Source organism: Acomys minous (genome assembly GCF_964271855.1).
Source record: "Acomys minous genome assembly, chromosome: 10".
Taxonomy (NCBI): Eukaryota; Metazoa; Chordata; class Mammalia; order Rodentia; family Muridae; genus Acomys; species Acomys minous.
This window is the reverse complement of record NC_140491.1, coordinates 58,158,318-58,176,540: the sequence shown is the minus strand read 5'-3', so window position 1 is coordinate 58,176,540 and position 18,223 is coordinate 58,158,318. Positions and strand designations below refer to the sequence as shown.

General features: G+C 39.0%; 1 protein-coding gene and 1 pseudogene across 8 annotated transcripts in view; one reads left to right on the top strand and one right to left on the bottom strand.

Annotated features, from left to right (window-relative positions):
* The window catches only part of CCDC88A (coiled-coil domain containing 88A), a 121,158-nt gene that overhangs the window by 15,489 nt on the left and 87,446 nt on the right, over positions 1–18,223 (bottom strand). For all 7 annotated transcript variants that reach the window (XM_084799757.1, XM_084799758.1, XM_084799756.1 and 4 more), the window contains exons 18-25: positions 17,189–17,350; positions 14,662–14,823; positions 12,657–12,934; positions 12,296–12,439; positions 9,288–9,474; positions 6,943–7,088; positions 3,045–3,137; positions 2,713–2,927 (exon numbers count right to left, since the gene is read on the bottom strand). In XM_084799757.1, coding sequence (XP_084655883.1) covers positions 2,713–2,927; positions 3,045–3,137; positions 6,943–7,088; positions 9,288–9,474; positions 12,296–12,439; positions 12,657–12,934; positions 14,662–14,823; positions 17,189–17,350 — 1,387 coding nt within the window. The remainder of the gene's footprint in view (positions 1–2,712; positions 2,928–3,044; positions 3,138–6,942; positions 7,089–9,287; positions 9,475–12,295; positions 12,440–12,656; positions 12,935–14,661; positions 14,824–17,188; positions 17,351–18,223) is intronic.
* On the top strand, positions 12,964–14,601 carry LOC311607738 (small nuclear ribonucleoprotein G-like; annotated as a pseudogene). Its single transcript has one exon. The product of its transcript is annotated as a small nuclear ribonucleoprotein G-like (transcript).

Sequence of the window (18,223 nt, the reverse complement as noted above, 5' to 3'; positions counted from 1 at the left end):
CATTAGAAAAACTAAGCTATATATTAGAATGACTTAATATAAAATTTATACATTTAGGAAAACAACATGAAAATATATTATACACAACCTTGATAACTGTTCTTAGAAGGTTGTCACCAGCATGGACTACGCAAAGCTGGTTGTTTTGGATAAATTGGTGAGTATTCATTGAAAAGTGTGCAAGCTAAAATAGCCTTTTCACTTGTTTGACTGCTATAAGGAAGAGTCATGATTCATCAAAATTTTCTAACTGGGGTGGTAGTGGTCATCCTTTTTCGGGACTGGGCTTCTTTGTGTAGTCCTGGCTATCCTGGAATCACTTTGCAGACCAGGCTGGCCTTGAACTCACAGAGATCCTCCCTGAGTACTGGGATTACAGGCATGTCAGCTTTTTAATTTGACATATGTATTTTCATGCTTGGTAAACACAGCTATTCTCAATGACCAAAAAGGAATGAGCTGAAAGCAACATAAAAATGGACACTTAGCTAAAACAAAGCTGGATGGTTGCAGCATGCACATGTCATGTATAGATACTTTTCTTTTTTTTCCTTTTTCTGTTTTCAGCTGTTTTTCAAAGACTGCTTTACTGACATGACAGACAGACATTCTTCCAAAATGGGCAGGATAAAAAGAATTTTAGATTCAGCAGGGATGCATTTCTTCTCATGGCAATTATGTTTAGAGACATATAATGTTCTTTTCCTGAAGTATACTTAGATTAAGGGAACATCAGTGTTATTGAGTTTTGTTGTTTACTTAAAACAAAATCTAAAGTTGAACAACTGTAGGAAAGGAGAATACTGTTTCCTTCTGATTTTTATCCTGAGTGTTCCAGGATGAAGCATGAAAAGAGTGACTTGCATTTTAGAAAGACAGAATGACATTTAAAAAAAAAAAACCCTCTGTGTGTATGTGTGTGTGCGCGCACGCACGTGCGTATGTCTAAATTATATTCCTGTAATTTAAAATAATTAAGGACACACATTACATTTTCTTAATAGGATGCTATATATTTTTGTGTTTAAAGATAGCAGATAACAATGACTTATTAGAGCATGGGGGGTTAGAGCGATGGCTCTGAGGTTAAGAGCACTGGCTGCTCTTCCAGAGGTCCTGAGTTCAATTCCCAGCAACCACATGGCGGCTCACAACCGTCTATAATGTGATCTGGTGTCCTCACCTGGCCTGCAGGTGTACATGCAGGCAGAGCACTGTATACATAATAAATCTTGGGAAAAGAAACTTATTAGCCACCTGTAAACAAAAACTTGACCTTTCCACACTAGTAGATGGGCAAGGCTGGATGGCAAAAGATCATAGATAATAGTCATCTATGAAACTACAGAACTATATTGCTTTCTGGAGACTATTAATGTATATTGTATATGCATCTGGACTTTTGGTTGTTATTACTTGTTGACTATCTAGGCAGCTAAAACTGTATTGTTAAATATGTTACAGTCCCAAATGCCATCTCCTCTCAGGTAATTCCCTTGAGGCTGTAATGTCGTACTAAGTTTTGAGTATTGTAAGAGCCACCCACATAGACAGCTTACCTCTGAGGGAAGCAATAGTTGCCTTGGCTTACTTTTTATTTCAGAAAAATAGTGGAGTTTGTTAGAAAGAGAGTTTCATGCAGCCAGCTGGCCTTGGACTCTCCCCCACACTGACAATACAGGTATGCACAACCACACTTGGCTACAGATACGTGTTTAAATTTAGTGACACTGGTAATGATGTGGTCAAAAGATACACTTTTCAAGTATTTTACGAGAACATGGAAAGTCAACTTTGTAGACATCTTCAGAGAGTTTAGTGTTGAATTCTCTATTTCTTTTTGGTTTTTTCGAGACAGGGTTTTTCTGTGTAGTCTTGGCTGTCCTAGACTCTCTTTGTAGTCCAGGTTGGCCTCGAACTCACAGCAATCTGCCTGCCTCTGCTTCCCGAGTGCTGGGATTAAGGGTGTGCGCCACCACGCCTGGCTTGAATTCTCTATTTCTTAAAATATAACTTTTTTAGGCTCTTACTTTTGTCTCGCTATTTAGCTAAAACACACACCAAGTGAACTAAAAACTTTATAAATTGTATCAGGCACATTACGTGGGACTTCTAAGTCTAATAAAAACTAAATCATAAGCTTCTACATTTACATTTCCTCATCTTTATTTCATTTTAACCAAAAACTTCAGCAAGTATCCCTCAATAATTTTTAGAGACTTCAATTATCTTTAAATAATTTTGTAATACCTCTTCAAATAAGTATTTGTTTTTCTTTACTTCCCCAGTATGATAATTTTGTTCAAGTTTTATACTACAAAAGCATATGAACAAAAACCTTTATTAAAATCTATAGCTTATTTTGAGTAAGCTATAGATATTAATGAAATCTTATTCTATTTTTATCTTTATAATTACAGTATAAAATATAAGCAGAAGGAAAGACTTGCCTCTTTTAAGAGCACATTTTAGAAGCAGGCATAGGCAAACTCTTAAGTCAATGTTCTTTTTGCAATATTTCACCTTACTAGCATAATGATGGCTATCATTATGCACATGTCAGAAAGCCAGGTGGCTGTACACTATTGTAGTCTGCAATTAATTTTATAAACATAAAGTTAAACGAAATATCTCTCATCAAACTAAAAGACTGTTGGAAGTTGTCTTTAGACAGGACTCTAACTCCTACTGTTTAAAGCACTTAGCACTCACTGCTGCTCTTCTTGGTCCCCAGGGTCTGGCCGTCTTCTAAGGAGTTGGACCCCACTGAAGAGCTGTCTTGGCTGTCTTGATGGGGCAGCTGAAGAAATCCCTCACTGGAGTCAGAGCGGGTGGGTGTCAGGGTTAGAGACTTCTGACGTTCCCGATTAATATCTTTCTTGGACTTTATCAATTTTCTCATTTTTAGAGTAATCCAGTTGCCTCTCCTAGTAGAATTAAAAGAATTATTAGTCAACAATAATTTTAATAAAATTATAAGCCTTAACAATACTACAAATAAGGTTTTCTTCAAAACAAGATTTATAAAATTTGGCTAGTGTTACCTTCTAGGAGGAGATGGGTCATAAAATTTGTATTGATCCATAATTTTCTCCTCTAGTTTCTCTTTCTGTCGTCTCAATTCATTTAATTTATCACTATAAAAATGGAAATGACATTTTAGAGTACGAATAATATTTTATATGATTTTATTTATGACTATGACTTAATTTCTTCCCAGAACATAAACAAACATGGAAACTGTTGCTGATAAGTGAGACCTAATTAAGAAGTAACAATGAGCTTCTTCCATATTTATTCTTTTCTTTTAAATTTTCTTGAATAAAGGGATGTAGGACTTAAAAAAAAAAGATTTGTTTATATTATGTATACAATGCTCTTTCTGCATGTGCACCTGCAGGACAGAAGAGTGCATCAGATCCCATTACAGATGGTTGTAAGCCACCATGTGGTTGCTGGGAATTGAACTCAGGACCTCTGGGAGAAGAGCCAATGTTCTTAACCACTGAGCCATCTCTCCATCCCAAAGTACAAGACTTTTAAGTTTCAATTCTTCAGTAAGACTTATTTGAAATCTTCTATAGTAAAATCTAATTCATTCTCTCAACACCTTCTGTTATTCTTTTTTGGTTTTCAACACAGGATTTCTCTGTGCAGCCTTGGCTGTCCTGGACTTGCTTTCTAGACCAGGTTGGCCTGGAACTCACAGTGAATCTACCTGCCTCTGCCTCCCAAAGTGTGGGATTAAACATGTGTGCCACCATGCCCAGCTAACATCTTTTGTTATTAAGTAGATATTATACACAAATACTAGTTCCCTAACTTTTTAGTATCTCTAACATTTCTTATAATGAATTATGCTTTATTAAACATAAAAACTGTTGGATATTTATTTTTCCAACTATTATAGATAGTAAATAATCCTGCAACCACATCTTCATGTAAACAGATTTCTTTCCCTTTAGACTGAATAACTTAGGCTTACTGTGGTGGTTTGAATAGGAATGGCTGCCATAAAGTCATGTGTGTGAATTCTTAGCACACAGGAAGTGGCACTGTTAGGAGGTGTGGCCTTGTTGGAGGAAGTTGTCCCTGTGGTGGTGGGCTTTGAGGTCTCTTATGGTCAATCTGTACCCAGTGTGGCTCGAAGTCTCTGCTACTGCCTGTGGAACTGTATATAAACCTCTCAGCTCCTTTTCCAGCACCATATCTACCTGCATGCCACAAAGTTTCCCACCATGATGACAATGGACTAAACCTCTGAAATTGTAAGTCAGGCCCACCCAATTAAATGCTTTCTTTTACAAGAGTTGCTGTGATCATGTTATCTCTTCACAGCAGTGATACTCTAAGACACATCCTATATTCGTTTCATGTGCTTAGTAGTACTTACTATATACAGAAACATCAAAGATCACAGAACAAGGTCTTTTAAAAAGCTTTCAATGTCAAAAATACGATTTACACAACAATCACTTAACGATCATTTATAATGAAGAAGGCATTCGCTTATATAACGATGAACAGTTAAGTTGCTTTACTTGTAACACAGTAGGAAAAAGACCATACATGTCTAAGTAACTATTACATACCAAAGCAATAATAGTAACAACCAAATAAAGCACTGTGGAAATACTGCAGGCACTTATAGAAGGGAAAGCATTTTTACCTTAAATAACCCCCAAAAGAAAGAAATCCTCATGAAGACAAAGGCTATATTAAACTGGGTGTGACAATCCATGCCTATAATCATAGCAGTCAGGAAGTAGAGACAAGAAGCTTACCCGAAGTCTGAAGCCAAGCTGATGTACATAATGAGTTCTAGGTCAGCTAAGATTACACAATATCCTCTCTTAAAAACAAACAATGTGGGGATGCAGGGGAGAAAGAAAAAAAAGTGCTGCATTACAGGGTTGATGAAATGGTTCAGTGGGTAAAGGTAAAAGTTCTTTCTGCCAATCAAACTTGAGTTTGATTCCTGGAACCCTCATGGTGGAAGGAGAAAAACAACTACCCCAAGTTGTCCTCTGACTTCCACAAACATGCTGAGGTGAGTGCATGCCTACATACTGGACACAACATGTAAAATTAAAAAATGTGAAAATTAAAAATTTAAAAGTCCATATATCATATAGGTTGAAACAAAGATGAGAAGTTTAAAGTCTGAATATAGGCAAAGGGGAGCAGTAAGGGAGCACGAGGTTTATATTTTGCTCAGTAGGAATTAAGATGTTTTAAGTTTTATTACAAAGTGAGACTATGGGCCAAGCATGACATTATAGCCAACTCCACCTCTCAGGAGACAGAGGCACGCAGAGCTCTGTGAGTTGAGGGCCAGGCAGGCCTACACAGTGAAACCCTGTCTCAAACCGAACCAAACAATAACGAAACTGGTATCATTACAGGCTTTTTAGAATTCCTGAATTTCCACTGTCTCTGACACCAGCTATCGCATTCCCAAGGAGCCCACTGCCACACCCACTGCACTGAGGGCCCAGTTCCCTTAGGGAGGAAAACAGATCCTGGACTGGCCCACCAGACATGGAACCCAGGCCACTGGCGGACGCTGAACAACACTGACCCTTTTAAAATTCTTATCAATAATAAGCCAGACAAATTTTCTACTATCTCTCTTGTAATTTGGTCTCAGTTCCATTCCATGGTATAGAAAAAGTTTGTTAACTGTCTTCTGACAGTTAAGCCTCTTTTCTCTTGCTTCCTCTCCTTTTCCTTGTTTATTGAAAGAATAATTTTTAGGTTCTATACCATAGCAATAGACTTGCACCACACTGCCATGTTTCTGCATTGGTGTTTTCCTGGCCCAATGCACCACCTCAAACCAATCTCCATGGCACTTCTGAGCCTCAGCTCAGCTCTAGTCTCATCCTTGAAAAATCCACTGAATCATTACACTTAAATATATGCTGCATTTCTGCCCTTTTGTTTTATTTTAGATGGGAATCCTTCTCTCTTTTGAGATAGGATCTGATGTAACCCAGGCTGATCTTGGCTCCCTATGTGGCCAGGCACGGAGGCCTCTGACCGTCTTGATTACCAAGCGTGCTGGGCTGCTAGGAGGCCCGGACAACAGGCCGGGCTTATAGGAGATCCCCCTATCGTCTACACTGATCTTGAACTTGTAACTTTGACCAGTCTTTTCCAGTCTGCTCAGTGCTGAGACTATAGGCATGTACCTTGTTCACAACAATAATTCATTTATTGTTTTACAGTCAGTTTCTGGTTATTGGCAGAATGTTTAAAATATAAGAAACTTGAAAACCCTCCGAACGTTACTTCTTTGCTAGCAGAGTACCATCCCCACGGGCCTCATGCTCACTCCTAGAAGGGCCTGTCCCAGTCAGCTCTTCCCTGTTGTGCTGGGTCTTCCACAGGCTGAAACCTGGTGTCTGGTGCTATGAACAAGCAGATTTACAACTGACAAAGACAGGCCTGACTCTGTCACAAGTTATCGTGATCCTGAGGGTCTCACATGATGTTGTACAAATATGTTTTGTGACTAGTAATAGAATCGTCAGAATCTTTAGGTCCCAAAGACTTTTTACTCCTGATCTCCTTCAGAATCTCTACCACTTATATAAGAAATAAGCAGTTTCTCAATATTTTGAGAACAGAAACCACAAGGATGCTAAATTCATCTGATTATGATAGAGCTCCAAACTCACTAACTGCCTTATAAGACTATAAGACTAAGTGGGTCCTCCCTTTCAAGTGGAAATACAAGTTGTCCACAGTATACTATAGTACCATAAATTTGTCTTGTATACTCAACACTAAGATAATTTTAAATAAAAAAGTACTTACTGAAACAATGATGTGAAAACATCCAGAAAAATGAACATGGTTTTCTCCGCCACTAGGTATAGCAGTATCATCAAATAACACTTCAAATAATCAAAGAATACAAAACTATTTGGTACCTACATGTACTGTCTTTGTTCAACATGAAAGAGATCCTTGCTTTCCATATTTTGCTCCAGCAACGTTCTGTTCTGTAGCATTAGTGTCTGAATCTGATCAAGCAGATGGCGATTTTCTTCCTCTAAATTTCCTTTAAGTTGGCTGAGCAACTGTTCGGACACAAACAGTTATATTTGAAGACAGATTTCCATTTTACACAAATCACTTGAAACATCTAAAATAAATCAGTGCTTTCTATCTTCAGATCTGTTCAAAAGCTACATTCAAAATATCTTGTCTTCTACTTTAAGTGTCTAAGGAATAAATGCTTAAAAGGTTAGTTAAAGCTCAAATCTATACAACGACGATAGCTCCAATCCTGCCAATATTGCTCCAAGGATTAAATAACTTAGGTAAAGTACCTGGGTGTAACACAGCAGCTAATACAACCCATCTTTTTTCCAACCAATGTTCTCAAGGAAGCTTAAAAATCTGCAAATAGTTTGGGTTGGCTTGATCAAAGAGAGCAAAGCAAATTAATCAATGATTGATACTGAGGTGGCCTGAAAGGAAATGGCTCTTATAGACCCACAGGGAGTGGCACTGTTAGGAGGGCGGTCTCGTTGGAGGAAGTGTGTCAGTCACTAGAGGTAGGCTCTGAGGTCTCAGAATCTCAGTCCGTGTGTCACTGTCACTTCCTGCTGCCTATAGATCCAGATGTAGAACTCTCAGCTGCCGACTGCTCCAGCACCATGCTGCCTGCATGGCCCCAGCTTCCCACCGTGACGAGAATGGACTAACCCTCTGAACTGTAAGCCAGTCCTAATAAATGTTTTCCTTTATAAGAACTGCTGTGGTCATGGTGTCTCTTCACAACAACAACAACAAAAAAACTCTAACTAAGACAGGTACTAACAGTTACTTTAAGCTTTTTGTAAAAAGTGAACAGAAATTGGAAATACACTTTCTATACGTGAAGGAATTATTCAAAAAAGTTATCATTCCTGTTAGGATGGATTTCTGAGGCTGGTTTCATCAGGACTCAGAAGATCTGTATTAGAAGCAACAACAAGCAATGCAGGTCTCAACTACTATGCCTCCTACGTTCTAAAGGGAAAAATAAGTATTTTAAAAAGTTCTCAACCCAGGTGGTGGTGGTGGCACACACACTTTTAATCCCAGCACTTGGGAGGCAGAGGCAGGCGGATCGCTGTGAGTTCAAGTCCAGCCTATTATACAGAGAGAGCTCCAGGACAGCTAGAGCTACACAGTGAAAACCTATCTCAGAAAAAAAAAAGTTCCCAAAATATACCAGGAAAAAATGGTACTTATGAATATACATAATCATGTAGATACAACTGTCAACATTGTATCATGTTTTGTCTATTCATATATTGTACAACTAAAACATGGTAGACTTATAAAAAAACTGAATGCATTCATTTTTTTCTCTAAGGTTTTGTTTATTCTGAGATTAGGGACTCATGGAGCCCCAGCCACACAACTTGCTATGTAGCTGATAGTGACCCTGAACTTCTGCCTAGTTTATGTGATGCAAGCCTAAACTCAGCGCTTCATGCACACTAGGAAAGTGCTCGCCAGCTGAGCTACACGGTTAGCCCTCCTCTCACTACCTCCTTGCAGTGTGAATTCTCATTCCCCTAACAAGCAGTGAAACCTGTATCCTGTTGTGGTGGTTTGAATGAGCTGGTCCCCACAGGCTCAGATGTTTCATCACTTGGTCTCCTGTTGGTGGCTCTGTCTGCACCACCCCCACCTCAAATAGGGTTTCTCTGTGTAGCCTTCACTTTTCTGGACTCATTTTGTAGGCTAGGCTGGCCTAGAACTCACAGCAATCCACCTGCCTCCGCCTCCCGAGTGCTGGGATTACAGGCGTGCGCCACCACTGCCTGGCTGCATCTTGGTTTTCTGTATGCAACTCTTTGTGTCCTACAGTCCTAAAGTGTGCCCGCCCCTCCCCCTGCCCAGTTTTACCCAATTGTTTTGCTATTTAGTAAGAAACTGACTTAGTACCTTGCTCCTCACTCTATCATTCTAGAAGAATCCTAACTATATTAATGTTTTTAGACGTTTACGAGTCACAGCTGGAATGAATGCTGTGACCCTCCTGGGCTCTGCTGGGTATTTAAGCCATATGCTTACAAACTAATTTTCCATCCTACTTGTTTATGATTTCGACGAATAAACACCTAGTGAAAAGGGATGACATAAATTTTTTTCTTAGTTACTTGTGAATTGCAGTTGTGTGTGAGCATTCTTTTACACACACCAGTGAGTCGCTGGCAAGCCGGGCACCGTGAGATGACGCACCCGACGGAGGCAGCAAGGATGAAGGCTGCGACACTCACCTCACACTGGTTGGTCAGCTTGGTAGACGTGATATCCAGCTGCTGATACTGCTCCTTCAGCTTTGAGAACTCAGCTTCTAATCTTGTTTGTTCCAATTTAGAATTATTTAGAAGACTTTTCAAATTCTTATGGTCAGTTTGTAAAATTTCAGTCTCTTTTAAAAGTTGACTGTATGTATGATTTAATCTACAATTAGAAATCATAATATAAACATTTCAATAGTTTTCACAGTGTGAAAATGCTGCCAATATTATTCAGACATATTTACAGAATATAAAACATTTTTGCAAGTTACTAATTGATCAGTTTTTCTTCAAAACTTAAATTTGATTAAAAGGAAAAAGAAAAACAGCCAATTCAATTATGACCTCATGGAAAGTTCAGATTCTAAATTAAATATAAGCAAAGATCAGATTAAGTGAATAAATTAATCCAGTATTAAGTACTACACCAATATGCCGGCTACAAATTAAGAAATACAGGCATCAACCGAACTATAGATATGTAGTTTTTTTGCAGTTGCCAAAAAAATCACCACTTACCACTTTGTAAAACTCAAACTATGTAGCTATTTCTCTTTCTTCCCACAATTTACCTTGAAAACAAGGTTTAACTGATCTCTAGGTACAGAGATTGACACATTTTTTAAAACCAGAGTAAATAGGCCATGTGCACTCCCTGCAGGGTGCTACCCTCCACCCCCTTCAAAACACTGACTTCCTGAAGGTCGGAGGCTGTCTCACACACACAGAGGGCTGGATCTGGTCCACTAAACTGGATGACATCTGCCAAGTTCACCTGACATCAAAGACTTGGAGGGATACAGTGAACAAAACAAAGTCTTGTTTGGTGGTCTTTGTTCAGCATACCTAATATAGTTTGCTCAATTCATTCCTCAACAAATTAAAGTCAGCTTTCAAAAATTCTAAGCAATGAAATATTTTCTTTTTTTTTTTTTAAATCTTTTTTTCTTTTTCTTTTGGTTTTTCAAGACAGGGTTTCTCTGTGTAGTCCTAGCTGTCCTGGAACTCGCTCTGTAGACCAGGTTGGCCTTGAACTCATAGACAGCTGCTTGTCTCTACCTCTCAAGTCTTGGGATTAAAGGTATGAGCCACTACTAACTAAAATATTTTCTTAAAAATCAAGACTGGCAAGAGTACTATAAATAGGTGAGATCCATTATCACTCATACAGCTCCCTAGCATATATCAACACCTATGGCAATAACAATTTTCCTTGATTACTCCATAGAAGATGGGTATCAGAGGGAAACAGTGTATGAAGTCTTCTCGTTTATCACAGACGCTAAAATGAGTTAGTGAGATGCCTGTGAGTAAAGTGAGCCAAGCAATGCGTTCTAGGTTCAGTGACAGGGCCTGTCTCAAAAGTGAAGTCCCGCAGAGACAGCTCAGCAGCTAGCAGCACTTGCTGCTCTTGCGTAAGATCTGGTTCAACTCTCAGCACCCACACGACTGCTTGTCGCAGTCTATAATCCCATTTCTAGGCAATCCAGCATCTTCTTCTGACCTCCACAGGCACCAAGTATGCACCTGATACACACGAGCAAGACACTCGTACATACAAAATAAATGAATAAAGCAGATGGGCTAGGAAGGTAGCTCGGTGCTAAAACGCATGCACTGCAAGCCTGAGGACCTCTGCTGGGACCCCAAGAGTGCACCTAAGTGCACAGTGGCCCCAGTGGCCCAGGGTAGTTCTGGTCTTGGGAAGTAGAAGCAGGGGTCCCCAAGGCAAACTGACTAGTAAGGCTAGCCACATCTGTGAGCTCTGGGCTAGACTGGGACAACCTGACCTGGACCTTCACATGCACTCCCACATATGTGTCCCACTCATACAAACATGCATATACAACACGCACACCACACATATACACATGCAAATGGAAAAAAAATGGTGAAGTATAAGTAAGAAAGACATTTGATGCCAACCTCTTACTTCCATGCTCACACACATTCACACACAAACATGTATCACCACATGCACAACAAAACTGGGAACTTCCTAAACAACTTAAAAATAAGTTCTGAAAACTTAAAAATATTGTCCTTGAACACAATACTGCCAAATGAATCCAGGGAACAGAAGAGGCCAAGACAACACAGTCTAAGAAAGAAACTTTGTTTGATATTATTTGTGATTAAACAGGCAAGTTAAAATTATCAGTCTTCAGATAAGATTGTGTGCGCATGTGTAAATAGATCTTCCATGTTTTATTTAATAAGCTTTCTCTTCTCAAAGAACACAGACAAGAGCAGACTGGAGACATGGAGAACACCTGAGAGCACTCAGTGTGAGCCTGAGACATTACTTTAGTCAAACTCATCATACTGGAGTTCTTCTTCATTTTGGCCAAGCTGTTTTTCTGGAGGCCACAGAAATGTACGACTGATGCCTGGAAAGCACATCTAAAGTCCATGGACTGTTCCAACTACTTTAAAAGACCAGCAATGGTCAGCTATAAGGTGAGATCTCTATAGTAAGTGTCTTCTCCAAAGTCTGGAGTGTAATAAAATAACCCTTCCTTTTTATTATATAATTTGTCACAATATAGTCTTCGCCTGCCTGTACTGCCCATACAGCATCCTCTTTATAAACTATACTTCAGCAGTGTATTGTGCTTACTGAAGTTCAACATCTTTACAATAGAATATCCAGCTATAATAACTTAAGAAAATGAAATTCAAAATTGTGGAGTATCAAGATGAAGATTTGGGGTCTTTTAGAAAGGAAAAGGGCAAGATAATTATAAAGCTGAGTTGTATACACATGTACCTGTACTGTACATACATGAACATGCATACATATATGTACACTGGGCTGGGAAGATGGCCCAGTTAGTTAGTGTCTGCTGCTCGAAATATAACAACATAAAAATAATTCCCTGGTAAGTCCAAATTGTGGATGCTATTATAAATGCACACACCCACACCCTCTCTCTTTTCAGAGATAAGACAAAACAATAAAACACATGAGTAAGTATCATTACCTGTCATTTTCACCACAAAGTTTCTTGTACTCTGCAGCTATCATCTCATGGTTTTTGCTTTCAAGCAGCATTTTTTCTTGTTCCATTTTGATCATTTTTTCTAAATCTTCCAATTGTCCTTTCTGTTTTAATAACTGATTGTAACTGGTGGGGGGGGGGAAGGTGGGAGAGAAGTTAGGTATTTGTTTTAAAATAGTTCTAACAAAGAAAATATTTAAGAAAATTAGTAATTTCTTAACAAATATCACAGGTATATTTATGTAAATTCCTTTTATAAGTTATCTCTTAGATGGGTATAGTGTATAAAGTTTATTATACTACCCAGAGAAAATTTGTTTTAAATTAACACAATATATGTTACCGGTCTTCAAGGTCTTTATGCTCCACCTCAAGATTCTTGTGGGCAGACTTGAGGGTTCCGTGCTTAGAGATCAGAGATTCATACTCTGAAGCCTGTCGCTCATGAAGAAGCTCCAGTTTTTCATGATCTTTTATCAGAGAATCATAAAGGGATTTCAAGTCTTCTCGTTCTTTGATTATAGATTCATTTTCATTTTCTAAGGAACTCTGCTGGATTAGAAGCTGTGCATTCTGGTTCATAAGTGAAGTACTTTGTGAATTAAGGGTGGAGTTCTCAACCTGTAAGAATGTGTGTATTATTAACAGGCTTAAGAAGAAGTTGCCCAGCTGGGCATGGTGGCGCACGCCTGTAACCCCAGCACTCAGGGAGGCAGAGGCAGGTGGATCTCTGTGAGTTCGAGGCCAGCCTGGTCTACAAAGTGAGTCCAGGACAGCCAAGGCTACACAGTGAAACTCTGTCTTGAAAAACCAACCAACCCAACAAACAAACAAAAGTTGCTAGGCATGGTGGTACATGCCTTTAATCCCAACATTTAGAAAGAAGAGGCAGGCATATCTCTGGGAGTTCAAATTACTAAGTGAGCTGGTGAGAGTAAGAACAAGAGAGAGTTATGTATGTGGTGGTCTATGTGTGGAAGTGACGGGACAACTTGCCGTGTTTCTACTGCAGATTGCAAGGACTGAGCTCCAGTGCTGAGGCTGAGCAGTGAGCATCCTTCCCTGCTGAGCCACCTTGCTAGTTCCACTTCTCTAAGGAACTGGGTCTCTCCCTCACCTAGCACTTGGCTAGTAAGTGAGCTGCAGGGCTCCACCTCCCGTGCTGCTCAGATGCTGGGATCACAGGAGTTCGCCACCATGACTGTCACCTGACTGAACTCACGTTCTCCTGCTTGGGAGCACTTTACTGATACAACTAGCTATTCCCCAACCCACTTGCTCTTTGTAACAAAAGTTATGTTAACTGAAACAACTCTCATTAAATCACTGAAGACATAGTCATAATAAAATAATTGGATTTTAGCTTCCTAAAAAATTAAGGATCCCTCACTGTCGTGCTGAGCCTGCTGAGGAGTCACCATGAGCAAGGCCCACCCTCCCAAATGGAAGAAATTTATGGACAAGAAGTTATCATTGAAGCTAAGTGGTGGCAGACATGGACAAGGAATACTGCGGGGCTTTGACCCCTTCATGAACCTTGTGATTGATGGGTGTGGAGATGGCAGCCAGTGGGAAACAGAACAACATCAGCATGGTGGTCATCCGAGGAAACAGCAGCATCATGTTAGAAGCCTTGGAAAGAGTCTAACCAATGTTCCACACAGGCGCCCACATCCCTCCCCAAAGAGCCTGTGTGACTGTGACGTAGAATTGGGTCATGTGCATTTTCATATGAAACTTGCTTTATAAACTTTTGGTATACTCAGAAAAGAAATTTAAGGCTACCTGTTTAACTAGTTTTGGAGCTAAAAAGCTATTTTTGTAAAATCTCTGGAGTCTAAATTAGCATTTACTTCACCAGTTGGAAAAGAATGACAGAAAAGGTATATTTAAAGGAGTAACTAATTTCTGTAATGCTAAGTTGAAGATGGATCCTTTGGATTATATAAAGTGATGTATTCTTTAAGCAAAATCTAAAGGCAAAATTCATGTGCTGTATGTATTTCAATAATTAAACTTCAAAGAATGTTTTAAGAATGAAATAAGAAATACTATGTTGCAGTCACAGTCTACAACAAGGGGTCTGCACCCAACTAATTAGAATTAACTTGGTGAAAGGATAGAAAGATTCGAAGCTAAATATAAAATCATCTTCACTTATACTGGGATGAATTTAATAATTTATATAGACTTGACATTTAAAAATGTTTACATTAACAGTTTGGCATAGAAGCAAAAAAGCATTTCAAGCTATCTTCAATTACTAAATTCTATGGAACTAAGGAACAGTATTTACATGTCTAGCCTCCCTTACTATAATAGTATATAGTTAATGTTTTTGGTACAACCTGAAGCTTGGCGTTCTGTGTTTGAAGAGTGGTGTTTTGTTCCTGTAACGACACTGTCTGCCTCTGGAGTGCAAGAATCTGAGCCTGTAAGTTACTGTTCTGTGTTTCAAGTTGCTTCAGTTGAGTTTTCAGTGCTTGCTTCTCTGCTTGCAGCGTAGCATTCTTAAAACAAGAAAAAGATACCACACTTATTACAAATAAACAGAGACATTTTAACAGATAATGAATGGTACTTAGTAAAATGAGCTTAAACAATTTTAAAAAAGAAAAAATTTCCCCTTGATCACAGTTGTAAACATTTAATCCATAAAAAAGATTGCAATAGTGCTATAAACTTAACAAACTATTGTGCCTGTGTTCTGTCTGTTTTATAATGTCCTGAAATAAAATAATTTCTTCTAGTGCTGAAGGTGGAGGTTAGTGGTAGAATGCTTGCCTAGGCTGTATCAATTAAAAAGGTGTACCTTTTCAATGTACACATGGGTGCGTGCTGATCCTGGACATAGGAGGAAAAAATATGTACTTTCAAAGTAACAGCATTTGGAAGAGAAGTGGAATAACACAGATTATTTTGGTCATCTATTAGAAAATGCAGTCCATAATACACCTAACAAATATTACACTGACTTGTTTGTTTTTTGAGTTTTTTTGCTTTTGTTTTTCATGGAAAACCATTTCAACTATAAGGACTTTTGAAGTTTATCCCTCCAAAATGATCATTTTCAGTTTTTCCCGTACAGACAGTAATATTTCATCTTATAGTTAAACAAGTGAATTACTACATTAGTCATGGACATTAAAATATGAGGCATGTATAATGACACAGTTACAATTAAATACTTAAAATAGTTTATAAAATCTAAATTTGTACTAAAAAGCATAACCAAAAACAGAATTAAAAATTTAATATACAAGAAAGCTCTAATTAGGCTAACTATTTACTATGTAGTATTGACCAAAAAAATGATACAAATGAATCACAACAGTTGTGTTGTATCTTTACTAGGAGACAAAGATGCCTTCTTTTATATAATATAAACAGAACATCAATATGTAAAACAGATTGTGATTTGACCCCATAACAAAAATCAAAGCTGAGGAAGCTGTAGTAACAGCCTGAAACATCAGCAATTGGGAGACACAGGAGGAGGAAGGATTGTGAGTTCCCAGTCAGTCTGAGCTGCATGTGGAGAGCCTGTCTAAAACAACAATAGCCATTAGAGAACACACACAGACGCTAAAACAGGTAGCTGTACTGTACTCTTTAAAAATCATGTTGAAAGGATGAAGAAACATGGAATTTGTCTTGCTGACACACACACACACATGCTGTTTTGATACAGGGTATCATACAGTCCAGGCTGCTCTGAACTCCCCATGCAGCCAAGCCTCTCAGGGATAAAACGCTGGGCATGTCTGTGAGGGAATTCTAGACGGGCTAACTGATGTGCGCAGCGCCATGGCACGGGCTGGAGAACAGGCCTGACCACGGATGAGCAGGTGCGCTGAGCAGCACCGTACCTCTGCTTCTGACTGCAGATGCACCGCGAGCATTGCCTGGGGCTCCTGCCCCATCATTTCCCTGTGTGCACCTATCTTTCCCTCATACATTGCTTTCACAGGTATCTCTGTAACTAACGGAGGACACTGTCATGAAGGAGTGGAGCTGCTGTTGTGACAAGTTGGCCATATAGTCCTCGGGCCTTTGGAACTAGAATCCTAGAACAATATGGAACAATATGGAAGAGTTTGGAACTTTGAAAAGCTCTAGAATGACACACGCAGGGGTCAATCTGGTGAGATTTTGTTATAGTAGAAGAGGAACAAAGACAACGGGGGAAAACCTCTATGGGGAACTAGGAAATAGACCATGTGTACAGCACTGGGGCACACAGTCTGGTAATACTCCGCCCATGCCCTGGGACACGGGCTTTAAAAGTCGTGGACTAATAGTGGAGGAAATACCAAACCAAGAGAACATTCAGTGTGTCATGGCTCCTGCCCACTGTTCTTATTCTGTCTACAGTGAGAGAGGAAATAAGCAGGGCAAAGAAACACAAAAATGGCGTGTAATGTTACAGACAAGACGGTTCTGAGACAGCAGCTCCACTTACTAACGAAGCTTTGTTCATACTCTTCACCACGACGTCAAAGGCTAATAACCCTGAGTACAAGACTCCATCCACTGGATTCCATTTTGTGAAAACTGGTACTGATTTCAAAGGCAAGAGCTTAAACTGTGAATACAACTGAAGGAGTTCCCTGGTAGAAAACAACTGAGGGAGGAGGTCTTTCCCCGAGACTCATCCTAGGGTATAAAGCTGGCAGATGTCACTATGTCCACGTGGGTTAAGCTTGTGATTGACTTACAAGAAGGTAAAGAGCAAAACATACTAAGTCTATATCTGTTTTTATATCTGATAAACTAGATAAGAAAGTATAAAAGAAATATATCAAAGATAAATATATCCAACAATTCTTTACTTCTTAATAATTTTGTTCCCACTAAAAATTTTAAAATACTTACATTTCTTTCTACTTCAATGAGCCTGTCTTTAACTTTCAGGAGCTCTCTAGTTGTTTCTTGACTCTCTCGCTCCCACTTGTCTTCCCCAGAAACTGGGAGGGAGCTCTGCACCATCCTTTCCTCATCTTGTCTCTGTCTGAGAGCTTCATAGTTTTTTTTCACCTAAAATTATTTAAAATATTTTAATGGAAATAAAAACATCACCAAGATTTCTATATTTCTCAGTTACTTTGCGTCTGTATTGGCCCAGTTGAGTATGGTAGACTTTATTTTAGAATGTGATTAATGGGCCAGCCTGGTCTACAAAGAAAGCTCCAGGACAGCTAGGGCTATGATTACAGACAAATCCTGTCTTGAAAAACAAACAAACAAAACCCCAAAAAACAAACAAAAAAATGTGGTAATGTATGATTACCAATACTGTGATCAAAAGCTCTTTGAAATGCAAATGAGGGGGCTGGAGAGACAGTTCAGTGGTTAAGAGCAGCTCCTGCTCTTTCAGAGAACCCATGTTCGGGCAGTTCACAACCACCTGTAACTCCAGCTCCAGCATTTCCAATCCTGACACACACACACACACACACACTTTCACATACAAATAAAAATAAATTGTAAAAACCCCCTGTATTAAAAAGCTACTGTAATGTATATGACACTAGAAGAATCAGAGGAAACTTGCTCTTATGCATGCTCCTGTTTTATACTTGGCTATTGTTTATAGTGAAAATGGGCCTCAGCAGCTTTTTTAAGGAACCTGAAGCGAGTCTTCTGTTATATGCACATATAGAACTGTTACACCAGATCCCATTCATATGAACAATTAATGCCTACTAGTAAAGACAATCAAGGATAAGCTATAAAAGATACACAACAACAAAGAAAATGGCCCTCAATAACAGATTAGCCGGACACTGATTGCTATGTAATATTAACAATTACTTTTAGAGCAACCACGAACCACTTTAGAAATCACTATATAAAGAGCAAATGAACATTTGACACATGTTAACACTGGCTTTAAAAGATTTGTAAACT